The 18,144-nt window shown below is 35.9% G+C and overlaps 1 protein-coding gene across 5 annotated transcripts in view; it reads left to right on the top strand.

The window, feature by feature from the left end:
- The first annotated feature begins 320 nt into the window (after positions 1-320).
- The window catches only part of LOC121967170 (ATP-dependent DNA helicase At3g02060, chloroplastic-like), a 52,171-nt gene continuing 34,347 nt past the window's right edge, over positions 321-18,144 (top strand). For 4 of the 5 annotated variants that reach the window (XM_042517221.1, XM_042517222.1, XM_042517223.1 and 1 more), the window contains exons 1-5: positions 321-972; positions 1,514-1,739; positions 3,291-3,536; positions 4,460-4,594; positions 17,417-17,541. In XM_042517221.1, the coding sequence (XP_042373155.1) occupies positions 377-972; positions 1,514-1,739; positions 3,291-3,536; positions 4,460-4,594; positions 17,417-17,541 (1,328 nt within the window). In that variant the 5' untranslated portion in view covers positions 321-376. The remainder of the gene's footprint in view (positions 973-1,513; positions 1,740-3,290; positions 3,537-4,459; positions 4,595-17,416; positions 17,542-18,144) is intronic. The other variant, XM_042517225.1, reaches the window with a different exon arrangement.

Raw genomic sequence — 18,144 nt, forward strand, 5'->3', positions numbered from 1 at the left:
AGTCAAGAGACCTTTAACTTTCTACTTTCTTGACTTTCGTAAAATATCTCTTTGTTTTTTTCTAACAGATGAAAGAATTAAAGTTGGTAGAGGATTAATGGTTAAGATTGCATAAGAGAAACCTTTTATATCCTTTTAATGTGTATAATAACTTTACTAGTCCGTTGTTCTACGCATTAATCAATCGATACATTAGTAGTCAACTATTTTCAAATCAATTCGACTGATAGCCCATTAAAATTACGAGTGTCCAAAAAATCCGGAACTTCTCGCCCATGCTTGATAAATATCCGCCACGAGATGATCCTCATTCTATCCACCCACCCCACGATTTACAACGTCATTTAACCCTTCCTCTCTCCTCATCCGTTGCCTCATGGCGGCAGCGAGTGCCTCTCTGCTGCCCGCCTCCACGCCCAAGCCGGCCTTCCTACGCTTCCCTTCTCTTTCCGGAATTCGACGGCTCCCTCTCTCCATTCGTTCAATACGAACAGCACCGCGTTTTCTGATCATCTCCTCCAGATACACAACGTTCTACACTGAGGGCTCCGTCGCTCCCCGGATAGAGCGGCCGGAGACTGAGCCCGATGACATTACTGCTCTCAATCAACGGATAAGAAGGGAGCACAAGCACAGGGAAGGCCCCAAGAACGGTAGCACGATGGACTCCTTCGAGGTGGACAAGTACATTAGAGTGGTGAAGGAGCAGCAACAAAGGGGGCTGCAGAAGCTTAAAGGGGATAAACTTACCAATGCAGGCGGGTTCGGGTACCAGGTGGATCCCTACACGCTTAACCCTGGTGATTATGTGGTGCACAAGAAAGTTGGGATCGGGAAGTTTGTGGCCATCAAGTTTGACGCCCCAAAGGACTCGTCCTCAGGACCCATTGAGTATGTATTCATCGAATATGCTGATGGGATGGCCAAACTTCCTGTTAAGCAGGCAAGCCGATTGCTGTACCGCTATAATCTGTGAGAGTTCTTCATCTGCCCTTATCTGCAAAACGCCTCTAGCCTAATTCATTTGTCTTTTACTTGTTTTTAGTAACACAGTTTCTACTTGTTATAATATGGAGTACATTTTTTTCCCCCTAAACTGGTTTTTGCATATTTAATTAGTTCTCATGATGGAAGTTTTCCGATAAGAAATATCTGCTGGCTTCTAACCGCCATTTTTTTCTAGGAAATAATTTTATCTATATAGCAGAAAGTGCTCTCAACATATGGTATTTTCTGTATTGAGTACATGATAAGTTGTTAGTTTAATACTTTTAATATATATCGAACTCAGCAGTTATAAATTATAGCTTTCAATCCTAGTCTTACCCGCCGTGTGTTCCTTCATTAAATAACATTTCTGATGTCACTGGATCTAGTTCTACTTGATTTGTCATGTTGAAAGATATAATTGCTCTGTGGTTTGGTCAGTTGTGAACAATACCTTAATACAAACTGATTATATTGTGCTGTAATTTTTGTGTTAACCAGGTATTCAGTTTACCTTTTTTTTCAGGCCAAATGAAACAAGAAAACCAAGGGCATTGAGCAAGCTTAGTGACCCTACAACATGGCAGAGGAGAAGGACAAAAGGGAAGATTGCGGTTCAGAAAATGGTGGTTGACTTGATGGAATTATACCTTCACAGGTTGAAACAGAAAAGGCTATCATATCCTAAGAGTCCATCAGCGGGCAACTTCGCAGCTCAATTTCCTTATGAGCCTACCCCTGACCAAAAACAGGCTCGTCTCTTCACTAGGCGTATTGAACTCATTTCAGATGTTTTTTTTTTTAATTCCATTTTTTTCCTATTTATCCAGAGTTTGTGTTATATTACTGTGTAGCACATTAGCTGCCATCAACATGTAAAAATTTGACAACAGTGCCAACTACATGCGTACAAGATTATCAATAGAGAATATCATGTCCAGGAGATATTTAGAATTTGCCTCTAAGCGAGTAATATAGTAACAAATGGGTAATTAGTCAACATTTTTTTTTATCACATGTGAACAATGTCATAATATAAATCTACAAATTGAAGATGACACAGAAAGCATATGGTTAGAATAACTAATTCAAAAAACAATGATGAGCACATAGCTATGTGGTGGCATTCTAGTGTTTTGTGGTAGCAATGTTTAATACTGGCTACTTGCAAGTGGAAACCATGCTAAGATGATTGCCTGCTCTGACATGTTGATTTCTGTTTATGAAGCAGCTAGAATACACAAAATAGTTGATAATAAAACAACAATTGACTTGGATCACTTGAATTACTCTTGAAACTGGGAACATCCTCTGGTTTGTAGATCCCGTTTCATCCATGATTCAAGGCACGAAAAACAAACACTTGATTCATGTTTTGGTTTGAGAATTTGCTGATCTACTAGGAGATCTTTGACTGTAAATGCTGCCTCTTTGTTATTTTTTGATCAGGTTATACTTATTTTTTTTTGGTAAAATCATATTTTGGTACATATTAAAAAGTGTTTAGTTATTAAAAATATATACCTATTAGATTAATAATAAATAAAAAATCATAGTAATATCAATTTAACAAATATATTATAAAAGAGATAATTTTTATTATAAAGCATATAAATAACAAATTATCAATATATTCTTGATCCAAAATGACCTCCCTTGTTGAGGGGAGAGATGATTTGGTGTTTGGTCTACTTAGTAGTGGATCATGAGCCTCAACAAGGTTGAACAACAATCTTGCTGCGAATCTCAAACTTTGCTGAGGCTGAGTGATTTAAGATGGAATTATGATGACTCACTTCCCTTAAGTGTGATGGAAGTTTCTAAATTGTCCAATATATCTGAAATCAACCTAACTTGACTAAATATCAACTGTTCTCATCTTTTTATTTTCGCTCTTTTTTTTTATCAAATTCAATTAATTTCTTATCTTCTAGTGAAATATAACTCACTTGAAGGTATTTCTTCAAATTCTCAGTTAAATTTTTCTGTTAGTCTTTGTGAAATGACCAATTTGCTTGGAAAGATTATATTGTCCTTTGTCAATTCTAATCCAACTCTGGGATCTAAGTCATTAGCAGTTGATGTTGCCAACCAAGCTTCTGCATTCTTCAATCTTCATTTAACTGTATTCTTAATGTGGAAGAGCGGATGTTATTTCACTTATTTGTTGTATACTTTTAACAATAAATAACTTTCGGTTACTAGGAATCTGGTATGTTTTTCCAATATGTTGTGTGGTTAATGCTGCATGAGCATACCTATTTGTCTGGCTTGGTAACTGTGTATTTGATTTTGCTTGACAGGCATTTATTGATGTTGAAAGAGATTTGACAGAAAGAGGAACACCTATGGACAGGTTGATCTGTGGAGATGTTGGCTTTGGCAAAACTGAAGTAGCAATGCGTGCTATCTTCTGTGTTGTTTCTGCAGGAAAACAAGCTATGGTTCTCACACCAACAATTGTTCTGGCCAAACAACATTTTGTTGTTATATCTCAGAGATTTTCTCAGTATCCTCATATAAAGATTGGGCTTTTAAGCAGATTCCAGGTTTACATGGTTTAAAAGGATATAATGTTTTCTGCTTCAAGCTTACACTTGTATAGATCTTTGTTTCGTACTAAATTGTTTTTTGGTCTCATTTTCTGTGCTTGTTTGAAGATTACATAAAAGTTGTTTGTTTGGACAAGATGATACTGTCCTTAAGATATGAGATCATAGCATTGTGAATTCTTTGCATTTAAAGTGACTTGGAATTTTTTCTGTTGTTTTGTCTACCATTATACTGATGGTACTGAAGTTGTTTTCTTTAATTCGTATGGTTTCTATCTATTCACTATTGTTCATAACTTCATTGTAGTTTGTTTTTTCTTTGGCAATTGATTTTCTCCATGAGAGGGTCATTTTGATGGTTCTATATTTTTCTAACGTTATTTTCTTGAGGCCACAACATATTTGGCTCCAGTAGGGGATCAGTCTGAGACTAAACATCTCTTCCTCATTAAGTTGTGATTGTTCTAACTATTTTTGAGTTCACTACATCAATCTCATTTCTCCAAATATTAAAATTTAGGTGATTCAGTATGTTGGTGGCTGTTTGGCTGATATAAAATTCCACAAGTAAATAAAAATCCTTCATAAAATAAAAGACCCTTGTGTCACATCCAGATGAATGGTAAATTGAAGAGAAACCCATTCATCTACAGGATGCTATTAACTTTTTTCATCACTCAATTGCCTCCTTTAACCGTTGATGGTCCTTTACATGGGGAGTGCCATTGGTACGCTAGAAAATGTTGATTATCAAAATGATTTCACGTGTTCTCTTATTTTTTGAAGGAAACATCAGTTTTGATGGTGTAAATTGTAATATTTTGAGGTTCCTAGTCTCAAATGCATGCTTTTGGCATTAGACATTTGCCTGCTTGATTGACCCTTGTTTCACTATTACTAAATTTCAGTAAATTATGCAGACCAAGTCAGAAAAGGAAGAGTACCTGTCATTGATCAAAAGTGGGCATCTGGACATCATTGTTGGAACCCATGCACTTCTTGGGAACCGGGTGGCCTACAACAACCTGGGCTTGCTCGTCATTGATGAAGAACAAGTGAAGTTCCTATTTCTGCATTTCAATATTTTTATTCTGATGTGGTCTCTTAGTATGTTTCTCTTGCAATGGAACATGGATTAATGGCAAAAGAAATTTGGGTAGCAGGACAAGAATTTTCTAGTTGCTTTAGGTCTTCCAATACCACTTTGACTTTGCATCTTTGCCCAGAAACTATGATATTTGTACTAATTTGACACAAGTATTCTACTTAAGTAATGTGCAATATGATATGCTAATGTGAGTGTCAAATGTGTAGACACAATGCATGGTAAATCGTGTTCCACTCAACCAAGATGCTTTATAGAATATGCTTAATTCTTGTATGGAAAGGCATTTGCCAGCCAAAACACCATGTAAGTAGACACAATTAGAAAAGTAACAAGATATTTATATTGGTCCAACCACCTAATCATTATGTATTCACTTCCTAAGCTCCTTGCTAGAGAGTGCTTTTCCAATGATGCAACAAAAATAGAGTTTGTTTAAAAAATAAATTGATCCAATAAAATAACATTTTAAATAAATAGATTTGGAAGGGAACCATATAGGGTCTTGCATATGCATAAAATCATTTGAATGATTTTAATTGAATTGACTTAAAACCATTAGTCACTCTAATTGGTAGCTTGCAATTTGTAACTATTAGCTTAAACACTTGCTTATAAGTATTAACTTAAATACTTGTTTGTAAGTGATAAACACAAGATAATATTTATTGTATGTTACTTATGTATAAAGTCTATTCTAAATTATTGATCAATATTAATTGGTATATTTCGTGAATATTGCATTGTATGATTGACATGCATTTTTTATTTTACAAAAGTTGGAATTATACATGTTGATTTATGTAATTTATTTTGTGTTTATAACACTTATGCAAATCAATCTATTGTTAATGTTCATTTGAAGTTGTTTGGATATTTGGTTTGTTAGTCTGTTGATTTTCATTTTTAGCTTCTCTTCTAAATTTGAGTTTGTTTTGATAATTTTGTATAAAGTATTTGAGAGATACACCAATTTTAGGAGAAAATTTATGCTTAGTTATGAAAACTATAAAATACATGATGCATTTCATGAAAAAGAGTAAGTTATAGGAAATTATGTTCTTGTACTCATGTGCTCTGAACACTTTTGCCAAATATCTTTTAAAGCTTTGTGTTTGCTCCATAGGTCCCTTTATTACGTTGAAAATCAAGTGATTCTAATGCTTATTTTCTTGACTTATTATCTGAATTAAATATTAGCTTAATTTTCAGTTAATTTGCTACTTTATCCTGGAATATTTGAGCTTTCATCTATCTATTGATTATATTACAACTCACACTCCTTTGATTTGATGTTCACACTGTATTTTTTTGTAATGTGTTTCATTTTTTATCTTAAATCTCTTTTACTAGATTCCATTTTTATTTTTGTATTTATTTTTAACAATTGCGGAGTTTAGTTGTTGTTGGTAGTGGTGGTGGACAAGATTATATGGGTGTAGATGTTGGATCGAGTCGCACGTGAAAAGGGGGGGGGGGGTAAATCACGTGCTTTTAAAAAATTTATTCTTTTTGTTTTGAGATCAAAGTACGCAGCGGAAAAACACGGGAAAAAATAAGTAAGAAGATAGAGACAGACACAGTCGATTTTACTTGGTTCGGAGCCTTCGGCGACTCTTACTCCAAGACCCAGGTCCTGTGGACCTATCAATGGGTAATCCACTAAAATACCTCTTCCAGAACCATCGGAAGAGGGAATCAAGTACAAGAAAATCAGAGCAAGTACAACACACTACACTTGTCCTTTTACAATAATTAAGTATAGAATTTAAAGTTACCAACCACTTTCTTTTCGAAGTTGGTCGGCTCGAGCTCGATGTTTGGGTGACTTCTCAGTGGTAGACGGGCTTAGCAGCATCATAGCAAAGTCAGAGCAGGAAGCCAGAGCAGTTGGGACCTGACGCGTAGAAACTTGTATGTGTTATATGTTGAAGCTTGGTTGAGATGCTCTTATAAAGGCTGTGGAAGGCGCCTTCCATAGGATTGAAGGCGCCTCCAACGTGTAAAACTTGATCCCGAAAAGAGTTGATCCTTATCGCCGAAGAGGTCAGAATTTTATGCGCCTTCCATGCACCTAAGGCGCCTTCCATGAACAGTGCCAAGGTGCCTTCCAATGCTTGAAGGCGCCTTGGATACTGTTCACTTGAGATTTTTTGTTCTTCTTGCCATGCAAAACGTGTTAGTCCAATAAACAAAATAATGACGACAAGTGTTAGCACGATAATCATGAGTAATAATAATTAGCTCCTGTCCTCTCTGGACCAAGAACTAGTCAAGGTCTCAGTTTAGGGATCTAAAATAGACCTAAACTGAACCGACGTCTATTGTCCCTCAACCGGGATGCGTCCTCATCGAGCCACTCTCCTCTAGTGACTTACCTTTACTTACCAACTTGCAGTCGGTTAACAGCCTCTTGACACACCAGGTTTTCATGCTCGGTCGTCAGGTCCTGCGGACCCAACCGGACTTCCTGCTAGATATCAGGTCGGCCCTTTGACCTATCTGGGCTTCGCACCAACTATCGGGTCCCGCGGACCTAGCTGGATTTCAATCTAGTGTCAAGTCTTCCAGACCCGTCAACTCTTCTACACTTGGTTAAACAATTAGATTATAACAACACCTAACTTAACTCACTTGTCATTCATCAAAACCTGAGTTAGACCGCTAGTGCAAACTGCACCAACAATCTCCTCCTTTTTGATGCAATGACAACCTGGGTTAAAGTTAGGAAAAAAAAATGCAAAATATAAAAAAATGATTTTAAAAGAAATCTAAAATAAGATAGTTAGTTTTATTCTCTTGATCATTTTTGAGGGTTATGTTCTTATGATTTTCTTTGATTTTTTAACTTAAACCCTAACCCTCCTCCTTTGACATTTATAAAAAAAAATACGCAGAGAAAAAAAAATGTAGTAAGTCTTGCAAAATATGGAAAGTAATAAGACTTTGGCAAAAATAAGTACAAGATTCTCATGTTTATTGGAAAATTTCACTTAACTTTCAGATTAAAAAAAATTTCACTTAATTTGAAAGAAGTCTAACAAAGTTTATAACAGTTTTTGAAAGTTAACTTTTGCAAAGTAACTGATAAGGCTTAAAGTTTAAGTAGCTTCCATGATATTTTTAAAGTAATTTTTAAAATAATTGTTCAGGTTTTAAAAGTGATCTGATTTTTCAAAACTATCACAATTTTGAAGTTTTCAAGGCAAATAATTTTCCACAAAAACGCTTTTCCGATACTTTTAAAATAACCTTAAAACATAAATTTTAAGAACAAATTCTGAACTATGAAATAATTGCAAAATATTTTTGAAACAAGAAATTTTAACTTAGAAACATTTTCAAAATAATTTTAAATAAGAATTTGTAAATTAGAAATATTTTCAAAAAGCTTTAAATAAGAATATCCTAAGTTATTTTGGGGAAAAAAAATTTAACTAAAAATTTCCAAAATTTTTTCAAAATAGGCCTAGGAAATTTTTAAGAATTCGAAAGACTTCTGCAAAAGATCCTTTAACTAAAAAAATATCTTCAAAATCCTTTCGAAAGAATTCAAAATGATTTTAAGTTATTTTGAGTAAAAGAAATCAAAACAAAACACAATTTTCGTTTTTAATAGTGAAGGTTAAAATTTTTTTTTTTGAAAGTGTCTTCCCTTGAACTTGATATTATTTAAGGAAAATAGTCATCTAGAAATTGTCCTTAGATGTCTAACCGATAGTTACTAACTGACTATCAGAAGATAGCAGTGTTCATTTGGTTAGTCAAGTTAGGTACATGTATCCAGTTAGTATTTGACTAAGATGGATTACTTAAGCTGATCACTGTAATTTGATATTTCTCGCTCAGACTTATGATAATGCGCTGATATAAGCATCTTAAGTCCATGCAATTTGCATATGCATCTCACGCCGTTCTAGGTTTTTTTGAATACACAATCAACGGAGACCTAGAGTGTGTGAGATGCTCAAGTCCTAGATTTATAAGATCATGCTTTCTATGGATTTGCTCTAGACTAAGGCTAAAGTCAATTTTAAAAGTCTAAGGAAATGGGAATTTTTAGAAAATACAAGTAAAGAATTTTTCCTAGAATTTACAGACCATTTATTTTTTTTTAAAAGTAGTAGTCCTAGTCTATGAAACACATTCCTAAATTAATCAAGTGACAGTGGCTAAAAGTAGTAAGCTCGAAGAATCAAGTGCATCCACATAATCCAAATATGTACTGTATAATCAAATAAGAAAACAAAGACCTGCCATCATCAACTGGAGGAGGTGGGGGTTGCTCAGGCACTTGCATAACCCGAAGAATCTATTGAAAGCTAGTGGTCACCTCCTCCCGGAGAGGAGAATCCAGTGGTCATCTCTCTCCGGATGGTGCTGAATTCGTCCGAGACTGACTGCCGGAGCTGTGCGGAAGACTCCTCGAGTCGAGCTAGTCGGTCCTCAATGGATAGTGAGGTCGAGGGCTAGGTCGAGGGCTAGGTCGAGGGCTGGGTCGGAGTAAGAGGTTGTCCAAAGAACTCCTCGGCCGTGAATGTCGGCAACTCCTCTCCCTCGGCCAGAATGATAGGTGGGAAATCGTCCTCGACCTCGTTTGGAGCGTCTGGTTGCGATCCCACTCTCCAAGCTAGTCCCCCCTAGTAGTAATGTCTATATACACTAATGCAAGCTGACGTTGACCAATCTCGTCATACGCGCTAAGGGGACTGGATGTACTTGTGTCACATCTACTCCTATGGTCGAGAATATGTATGTCAGAATGTGACAATAGTGCATATGAACCTGACGCCTAGTGACGAGATTGGATGCATGAATGCCATTATGGAATATGTGTAATGCAATGTCAATGTCAAGACACAGGCAAAGTGCATATAGGAAGAAGGAATGGGAGGGTCGCATCATCGCAAGATGTGATCGGTAAAATGCATGTGGTCAGAACTCGATACAGGACATAGTCTTGGACCCTAAGGGAGAGTGACCTAAAGTCAGTCCTAGTCTCTCCAAAAAAAAAAAAAATACACGTGCATAGTATCCAATATAATATGGGAGTAGGATTCGCCAAATGGCAAATCCCTATCAGGGTAATATAGAAATGGACAGGTAGATCTCCTAAGTCTTAAACTATCATACAATGGAGTGGGGGAGAAGCTAAAGTTCTTCCCACCAACTCTAGTGGAGTAAGTCAAATCGTTAATCTTAATTAGGTTGTTGTAGAATTGTGCAGTCTAGGTTTACTGAATGACTATAGTAAACTAGCCTATCTAACTAGTAATAGTCAATAACTTCGATATGTGCACAATATCTAGTGAAAAAAAATCTACTCAAAAATCTAGATTTAAGTGGAATGTATGTATGCTGTAGAAAGTCTAGCCTAAGCCACTCAGTAGGAAATCTAGCATTAGTGGATGAGGTACTGCTAGGACTAGGGTTAGCATGTCATCGTTTCCTAAAATAATTTATGCATGCAAAATATTTATATAACAACACATAGAAAGCAAAAAATTAACTATATAGTTAAGTTAGGGTGTACCGAGGAGGTATGTCGAGATTAGGAATGAGAAAGATGAAGAAGTGGTGGAGATCGGCTGTGGGAAGGCGCCTTGCCGTTGCCAAATTCGCGAACAGAGCAACGTTTGCTGGAAAAAATAGGATTGAAGGCGCCTTTAGCCTAATGGAAGACACTTTCCATGCGCTATAGAGGGCGCCTTCCATGTATTATGGAGGGTGCCTTCAACCAACCGAAGGCGCCTTCAATCGGTTAGGGTGGGATTTTTTCTCGCTTGCCCGAGGGAGCCCCCGATTGCGTCGGAGGCGCCTTCGGTGGCAAATTTTTTTTAAAAATTTAATTTAAGTTTTATTTTGATTTAATTTTGAATTATTTTATTTCAATTTAATTTAATTTAATTTAATTTGTGTTTTATTTTGATTTAATTTTTATTTTGAGTTTTATTTTGATTAATTTTTAATTTGAAATTTAATTTGATTTAATTTATTTTAATTTGATTTATTTTGATTTAATTTATTTTAGTTTGATTTAATTTGATCTTTAGTCATCTTACTCGATCTATATTTTCAATCGGGGAATCTTATGATTTTGTGAGATGAGTTAGATTGAAATTCAGGGTTTGGTTTAACTTTGCGTTAGATTCAAGTTTAGCTTTGGGTTCGTTCTTTGGATAAACTTCTAAGCTGTGGTGAGCCATTGGATATCATTAAAGTAACCACGCTTTCGAAATTTTCCAAATAGTTCTATCTACTGAACTTAATACAAAACTCTGGTCTAACCAGTTAGGATTAGTAAGGGGTAGCTTCAGTTAGTTCCACTAAGTCAAAATGCATTAGGTCGAAGTCATATCTTCCTAGACATGCACAGGCAGAGTTTCCTTGACCTACTATCTTCCAAAATTTCACCGGTACCATTTATCAAGTTAAATTTTTGTCCCTTTAGACTAGTCCTAATTATCCACCTGGGTAAGTTATTGATTTTGGAAGTTCTAACTAGTTTGGAGCCTCCCCCTAAATTAATGGACTTGGGTTTTAGGTTTTGAGTTTGTGTTTGGAGCCTCCCCCTAAATTAATGGACTTGGGTTTTAGGTTTTGAGTTTGTGTCGATTTGCTTTATAGTTATAATAGACTTGGTTATAGTTTGAGTTTAGATTAATTTTGTTTTTATTTAATTTAGGCTTAGTTATTGCTTTGGTTGACTTTCCTGAATTTAGCTTAGAGGGTTTAATTTTTGAGATTAAGGTTGATTATTTGGTTTTAGATAATGTATTTTATTTTTAAGTACGTACTATTGATTGATTCCTACTTGCGTGGTTAGACACGCTTTCAGAACTCAGGCTTTAGTTTGATTTTTATGTTGATTGACTAAAGATATAAAGGTTTTGTTAGTTGAGCTGGACTTGTATCCGAGTCCGGACTTATTGTACACAACTCTTTGTGATCCAAGTATTATATCAAGATACTTAGATCTAGTTGTAAATTTTTCTAGTAGTTGTTTTAATTCAAGTACTTCGCTTTTCAATCTGGAATTGTCCTCCTCTATGTAGCATGAATACGGGTATCGTATCAGACACGACACAGATACGGCGATATGAAATTTTTTGAAAAAATAAGACACGATACGACGATTATTAATATATATATATATAATTAAAAATCCTAGAATAGAAAACCATATTAGATCAATCAAAATATCCATTACAAATAAAAAGTAAACATAACAAAATATAAAACACCAAATCCATCTTAAATAAGTAAAAAAAAATCAAACATCCATATCTGTCTCATCACCAACACCACCTTCATCAGTAAATAAGATTGACTCCAACTTAGGTTCATCAAGAGACAAATTGACAATTTCAAGGATAGCAGCACCCTCCATGTCCATGGAATCAAATCCATCTGCTCCAACATCCCACATCTTACTTTCTCCTTCACTATAATGTGGACTCCTCCTAGATAAAAGACGAAGATTATAGTGAACATATACCAAATCTTCCGCTCTTTGTGGTGTTATCTTGTTCCTCTTCAATGAGTGTATGAAACTGTAGGTGCTCCAATTTCTCTCACGACAAGAAGAAAAAGATGGTTGTCCAAGTAGCATTAAAGCTAAACTTTGAAGAGTTGGTGCAGAAGCACCATGAATAACCCACCACTTAGTTGGAGACATCAAACTTCGATCACGCATTGCATCATTATCAGAAAAATCATCAATGACAGCTGAAAAAGAGGCAAACTCCTCATTGACACTTCTTCGTTCGGATGAATTGGAGTAATATCTTTCAATGCACTTTTTCCTTTCCCTTGAAACTTTGATGTCCCTATGAGGAGGAAGACGATTGGGAGATTCTTGGGCCACTCATGGCTATAATACCTATATAAAAAGATTGATAGTTTATTAGTTTAAGATCATTCGTAAACTAATATTTCTAATTTGCTAAAACTTAGAAAGTAAAATTTTTTAGAGCTTTACCTTGGATTCAAAGAATGCGCCAAACAATGTAGAGGTGTATTGCTTTTATTCCATCGCTCCACCAGAATATTATGAACAACCTCATAAAACTTTGAATCTTCACTATGAGCCCCCTTTGAGATAACAACTCTCATTTTCTCTATCATTTCATCCCATCACTCATAGACTAAATGAAGACAAGGTTGATCAATGTCTGCTTTCCTTAGCATCTCATAAATCGGACTTGTGAAAGCAAGTATATAATCAATCTTTTCCCAAAATTGATCATCCAATATCTTGTACTTCACTACTCTGGCCTTCACTACATCATCCTCCTTGTACACATCCCATCTTTCACTAATCACCATATTTTCAAGACATTTCTTGATTTGTCTGGACCTTTTAAGCATAATGATTGTGGAAGCAAATCGAGTATCCGCAAGTGATAGCATCTTCAAGTTTGAGTTATCGCTGAACATCAATAATCTCATATTGTGATTCAGGATAAAATTCTTGATCATTGAAGCATCATTTGCTACTTCTGCTATCCACTTGCACTCATCAAAGGCTTATTTGTTTTGTAGAGAGTCAGTCGGTGCACAAATATTCTTCAAAGCAAGATTCAATGTGTGCACAACACAAGGAATCCAAAATATGTGTGGATACTTTGCCTCAACGAGTAACCCAGCTTTGTAAATAGGAGCATTATCGGTGACCACTTGGACAACATTCTGATGTCCCACTTCATTTATAGCATTAATGATCAACTTAGAGATGAAAATTTTATTCTTGTACTCGCCTTCACAATATATCGCCTTAAAGAATATAGGACCACTTTCACACACGGCTATGATATTAATTAGCGGTCTTCTTTGCACATCCGACCACCCATCATTACAAATACTAACCCCCTTTTGTTTCCAAGCAATTTTTGTTGACTCCAACAGCTTTTCAATATAAGCTTTTTCTTTTTGAAGAAGTGAAGTTCTCAATAAATTGTATCCAGGTGGAAGATAACCTGGAATCGTTCGTTGAGCAGCCAAACTGAAAGCACGAACATAATGAGGATTCCTAGCAATATTGAAAGATAATCCTCCGGTGTAAAAGAGCCTCGCAATTTCAGAGTGGAGCTCATCTCTAGCATTCAAGTTAAAAGCTTTTTCAAGAGAGCCAAGTTGTCCTTTCCTCTTCTTTGTTACAGTTAGATCATCATTTTGCATAGGACCACTAAATGATAATTTTGAAGCCATGTTTGATGATGCAGATGACGAAGGAAATGAAACTTCTTTCGGTTTAGAATTCTTCTTTCTCAATTCTGCATCATCCACAAGTTGTTGCATACACTTCATTTGATCCATTGTAACAGCCGTACAACCAGCAATTCCAGCCTCTTTTTGTTTTAACAGGTGTGCTTTCACCCTCGAATATGATCCTTTGCACACTTTAGTACATATATTGCATGACCAAGTGACATTTCCTCCTCCAACTGCCTTTTCCACCTTGGTTACAAATTTCCACAAAGAAGAATAATCATTAATATCCTCTTGTCCACTCTTATTTTGAAAACTTTCCATGGCAAATAAGCTGAAAATAACATAAACATATTGATCAATAGACTTTCCAACATTCTACTTACTACTGTACAATATTTTTCTTTTGGCGTAACAAATTTAAAAAGTGTTGTTCCATTGACCATTGCATTGTCTGCACATTGCACAGGAAGCTCGAACCAAAATGTGCAATGTTATAACTGTTATGAGAAAGGTTTCGTGGATGTGCAGTTCTTCTTTTTCAGAAGAAAGAAAAGCGAAAAAGCAAAAACAAATTCAGAACAGTGATTTCAGAAGAAAAAACAGAAAGGTAAATTTGCCAAAAACTAGAGGGTGACGATGAGCAGAGGCGAGCAGAATAGTGGCGAGGCGAGCAGAACAACAGGCGAGGCAAGCAGGCGAGGCGAGCAGAGCAGCGACGAGAGCAGAGCAGTGGTGAGGTTTATAGTAGCGAGCAGTGGCGAGGTTTGCAGCGGCGAGAGCATGGAGGAAATAATCGGGAGCAACAAAAGATCGAAGACAGGAATTTAGGGTTTTGTTATGCCAAATTCATTTTAATTTATTTATTAATCAATCCTTAGAAATTTATTATTTTTCAATATAAGCCTCATAACTTTTAATTTTTTACATTTGAGCCCAAACATATCCAGAAACATGTCACATCCGTGTCTTAGCTGTATCCTAATCGTATCCGACTGGTCAAACTTTATAAGTCAAGGGCACGGATTTTTCCGTATCCGACATGCGTATTTGCGTGTCGTGTCCGTGCCCGACACTTGGAAAAAAAACTACAAGTGTCCGTGCTACACAGGTCCTCCTCAAGTTTTGCGACTTGAGTTGGGATTTCATCTAGAATCTGTTGAATTTATTTTTAGTTGTTCATTGGGTTTTTTATTTTCTTTGCTTTGTTCGTTTATTTGATCTTCAGATATAGTTAATTTCCTATGTAAACATGTAATTATTTTAAAAAACTTTTTGCTTAAAATAAATTATACCTCATCGGAACCTTCGGAAACGAGTGTGGACTCGTGGCACGATTCTGGTTTGGATCCGTCTTCCGATTCACTTTCCAATTCTGATCCGTATGTCATCAGCGCGAGATAGTTGGTGTGCTTTGATTTGTTCTTCTGAGGGCGATTCATCCCAAGTTGTCTTAAGGGCTTTCTTCTTCTTGAGATTTGGGTAGTTGTTCTTGTAATGCCCCTTTTTGTTGCATCCAAAGCGCGTGATGTTTGTCTTCTTGTTGTTGGAATTGGAAGTGGACTTGATCTTCTGCAGGTTCTTTTTGGTGAAATTCTTCATCTTTCTTACTAGGTATTCTTCATCATCTGAGTCTGGGTCAGACTCATTTTCAGGCTCTGGTTTAGATCTGGATTTTTCTTTTAATGTTCCTACAACAAGAGCAATACCTTTCTTGAATTTGACGTTAATCTGTTCGTGTAGCTTTAATTCATAAAAGAGTTCATCTAATTTTAATTTGGATAGATTCCTTGAGATTTTGTAGGCATCCACGATGGATGCCCACAATGCATTTCGAGGGAATACATTTAGAGCATAATTTGTCAAATCTCGGTTCTCCATCTGATGACCGATTGTGATAAAGCCCGTTGAGGATGTCTTTTATCCTTGCATACAACTGACTGCGGATTCTCAGGAGTAAATGTCTATTTTCAAGCATAACTTTTGGATTTCCAACATATCAGGAAATGTGAATAAAATTAATATTTGATATCACCTCTGGTTTAATTCCTTTTTGGTTCACGTCTCAAGATTGCTGATTGAGGCATGCAATCTTTTATATGTTGTAAAAATAGGCTTTTACAATGACTTTTGTATAAATGCATGTTTATTTTATGACTAAGTTTTAGGCCATTCTAAGCAATATAAAGGGATATGGATCCATCCGAATGGCTTGGAAATGATCCAGCCATCTGAAAATCTCTGATATCTTCCTCTTCAACGTAGCAACACCTTCAAGCTGCAGCGACAAAACCACCGAGCTATTGCAAGAAAACTAAATTGGCAACCCTAATGAAAAAATTGGGCTTTGGTGAGGGTGCCTATGGACCTCACCCGTCTTCTCTGTTGGTGCCTAAAGGCAACACCTTGTACCAACATACATACACATTTGACACTGGAACTATCTAAATCCTGGTACAGCGAGGGACTTTGAACCTTGTTTTAAGCTTTCTATTGCCAACAGGCAAACCATTTAATTTATGATCTAAAAACCAAAATATTAACTAATCAAATATTTTAATGCATTTTGATTGAAAGGACTTTTTTGTCCTTGATAGGTCGCATTAAGATGGAAGGGGAGCCTTGGTGCAAAGGTAAAGTTGTTGCCATGTGACCAAAAGGTCACGGGTTCGAATCCTGAAACAACCTCTTGCAAAAAGCAAGGTAAGGTTCGTACAATGGATCCTTCCCCGGGATCCCGCATGGCGGGAGCTTCGTGCACCGAGTTGCCCTTTTTTTATAGGTCGCATTAAAATGCCGACCTCACCTAATGGGATAAGACTTGGTTGTTGTTGTATAGGTCGAGGTAAGATGCATCAGCAATTATGTGATCCAAGAACCAGTTATTAACTATTGTATGCTTGATATGAATGTTCATTTTGAGTTTGTTTGTTGACAAAAGTAGATGACTAAACGTAAGACTAGGAGAACACTCAACGTAGACGTTATAACTTTGTAATCATAAGAATAAAAATTTGAGACACCAAAGTTCTGAAGCCTTATACTGGTTTTTGTCTTGTTGCGTTGGATGTTTAGTCACCATTGGAGTCACTAGGTCAATATCACTAGTCATCCAAAGTGCAATTACACCTCTACTTGTAATGGCATTTCCATATTTTTCTTTACTTGGAATCCATTTGTTTATTTCATCTTGGGTTTGCTAAATTTCTTGTTAAGGTATTTCCTAATTGATAACACTAATCAATAAGACATACTTGACCATTGAATTGTTTTCGTACAAACTTGTTCTAATTGTTCAAGTTGGTGAATGTCCAGAGTGACACATTTGATTGTTCTCTTACACATTTTTCATAATAAACACTTGGTTTTTGTGTGTGTTTTCTTTCTTTTTCATACCTAATTGTTCTATGTTTCACTAGGTTCTGTACTTTATTGTTTCAATCAAACAAGCAATTTTGTCGAACAATCCAATTATGAATGCACGTTTTCTTTTTCTCTAGCTTTACTTTTTCTCTACCATTGACTCATTAACTTGGACCTGTTTTATTGTCTAATTTCTCAGAGATTTGGCGTCAAACAGAAGGAGAAGATAGCATCATTCAAGACTGCAGTCGATGTTCTCACACTTTCTGCAACACCTATTCCACGCACTCTTTACTTGGCATTAACTGGATTCCGTGATGCTAGGTAACTGGATTCCGTGATGCTAGGTAGTAGATATTGCAAATAGTGAAGTATGTGTATGCTTATTAACATGGTATTTTTGCTATATATACTTTAAGAAAAATCGGGCATCCAGCTGTATCTTGAAAACCTTTGTATAGATTTAGACTAACTAACCCAATTTTGTTGCAATAATTAGTTAAGGATGAGATCAGATTCCACCTCTCTCCATGTGGACATGCCATCACTGTAAAGAATTGCATGTTTCTCTTTGGGATTTCCTCCTATTGTTGGAAATCTTAACATAATGAGATCAAATATTAAAATTCAACAATAAAACCAAGTGCTGACGAATAGTTATCAGCTAAAATAAACATTAAGAAACATGCATGCGCTGATAAATATAAATATACCAGATTTTATAGATTTGGTATCGATATAGCTGAAGGGAAATTGTATAGTAAGAGACTTTACAATGTTTTAACAATAACTTTCGCATTGGCCTATTATTACTAGATATTGAAATTATATCAGAATTTAATAGTTATATTTTTGCGTTGAGGTAGTAACTTGGTTTCATTCTTGCATTATCATGGCTGCCTAGTCTCAACCTTGATATACTTCCAA

This window comes from Zingiber officinale, chromosome 3B (assembly GCF_018446385.1).
Source record: "Zingiber officinale cultivar Zhangliang chromosome 3B, Zo_v1.1, whole genome shotgun sequence".
Taxonomy (NCBI): domain Eukaryota; kingdom Viridiplantae; phylum Streptophyta; class Magnoliopsida; order Zingiberales; family Zingiberaceae; genus Zingiber; species Zingiber officinale.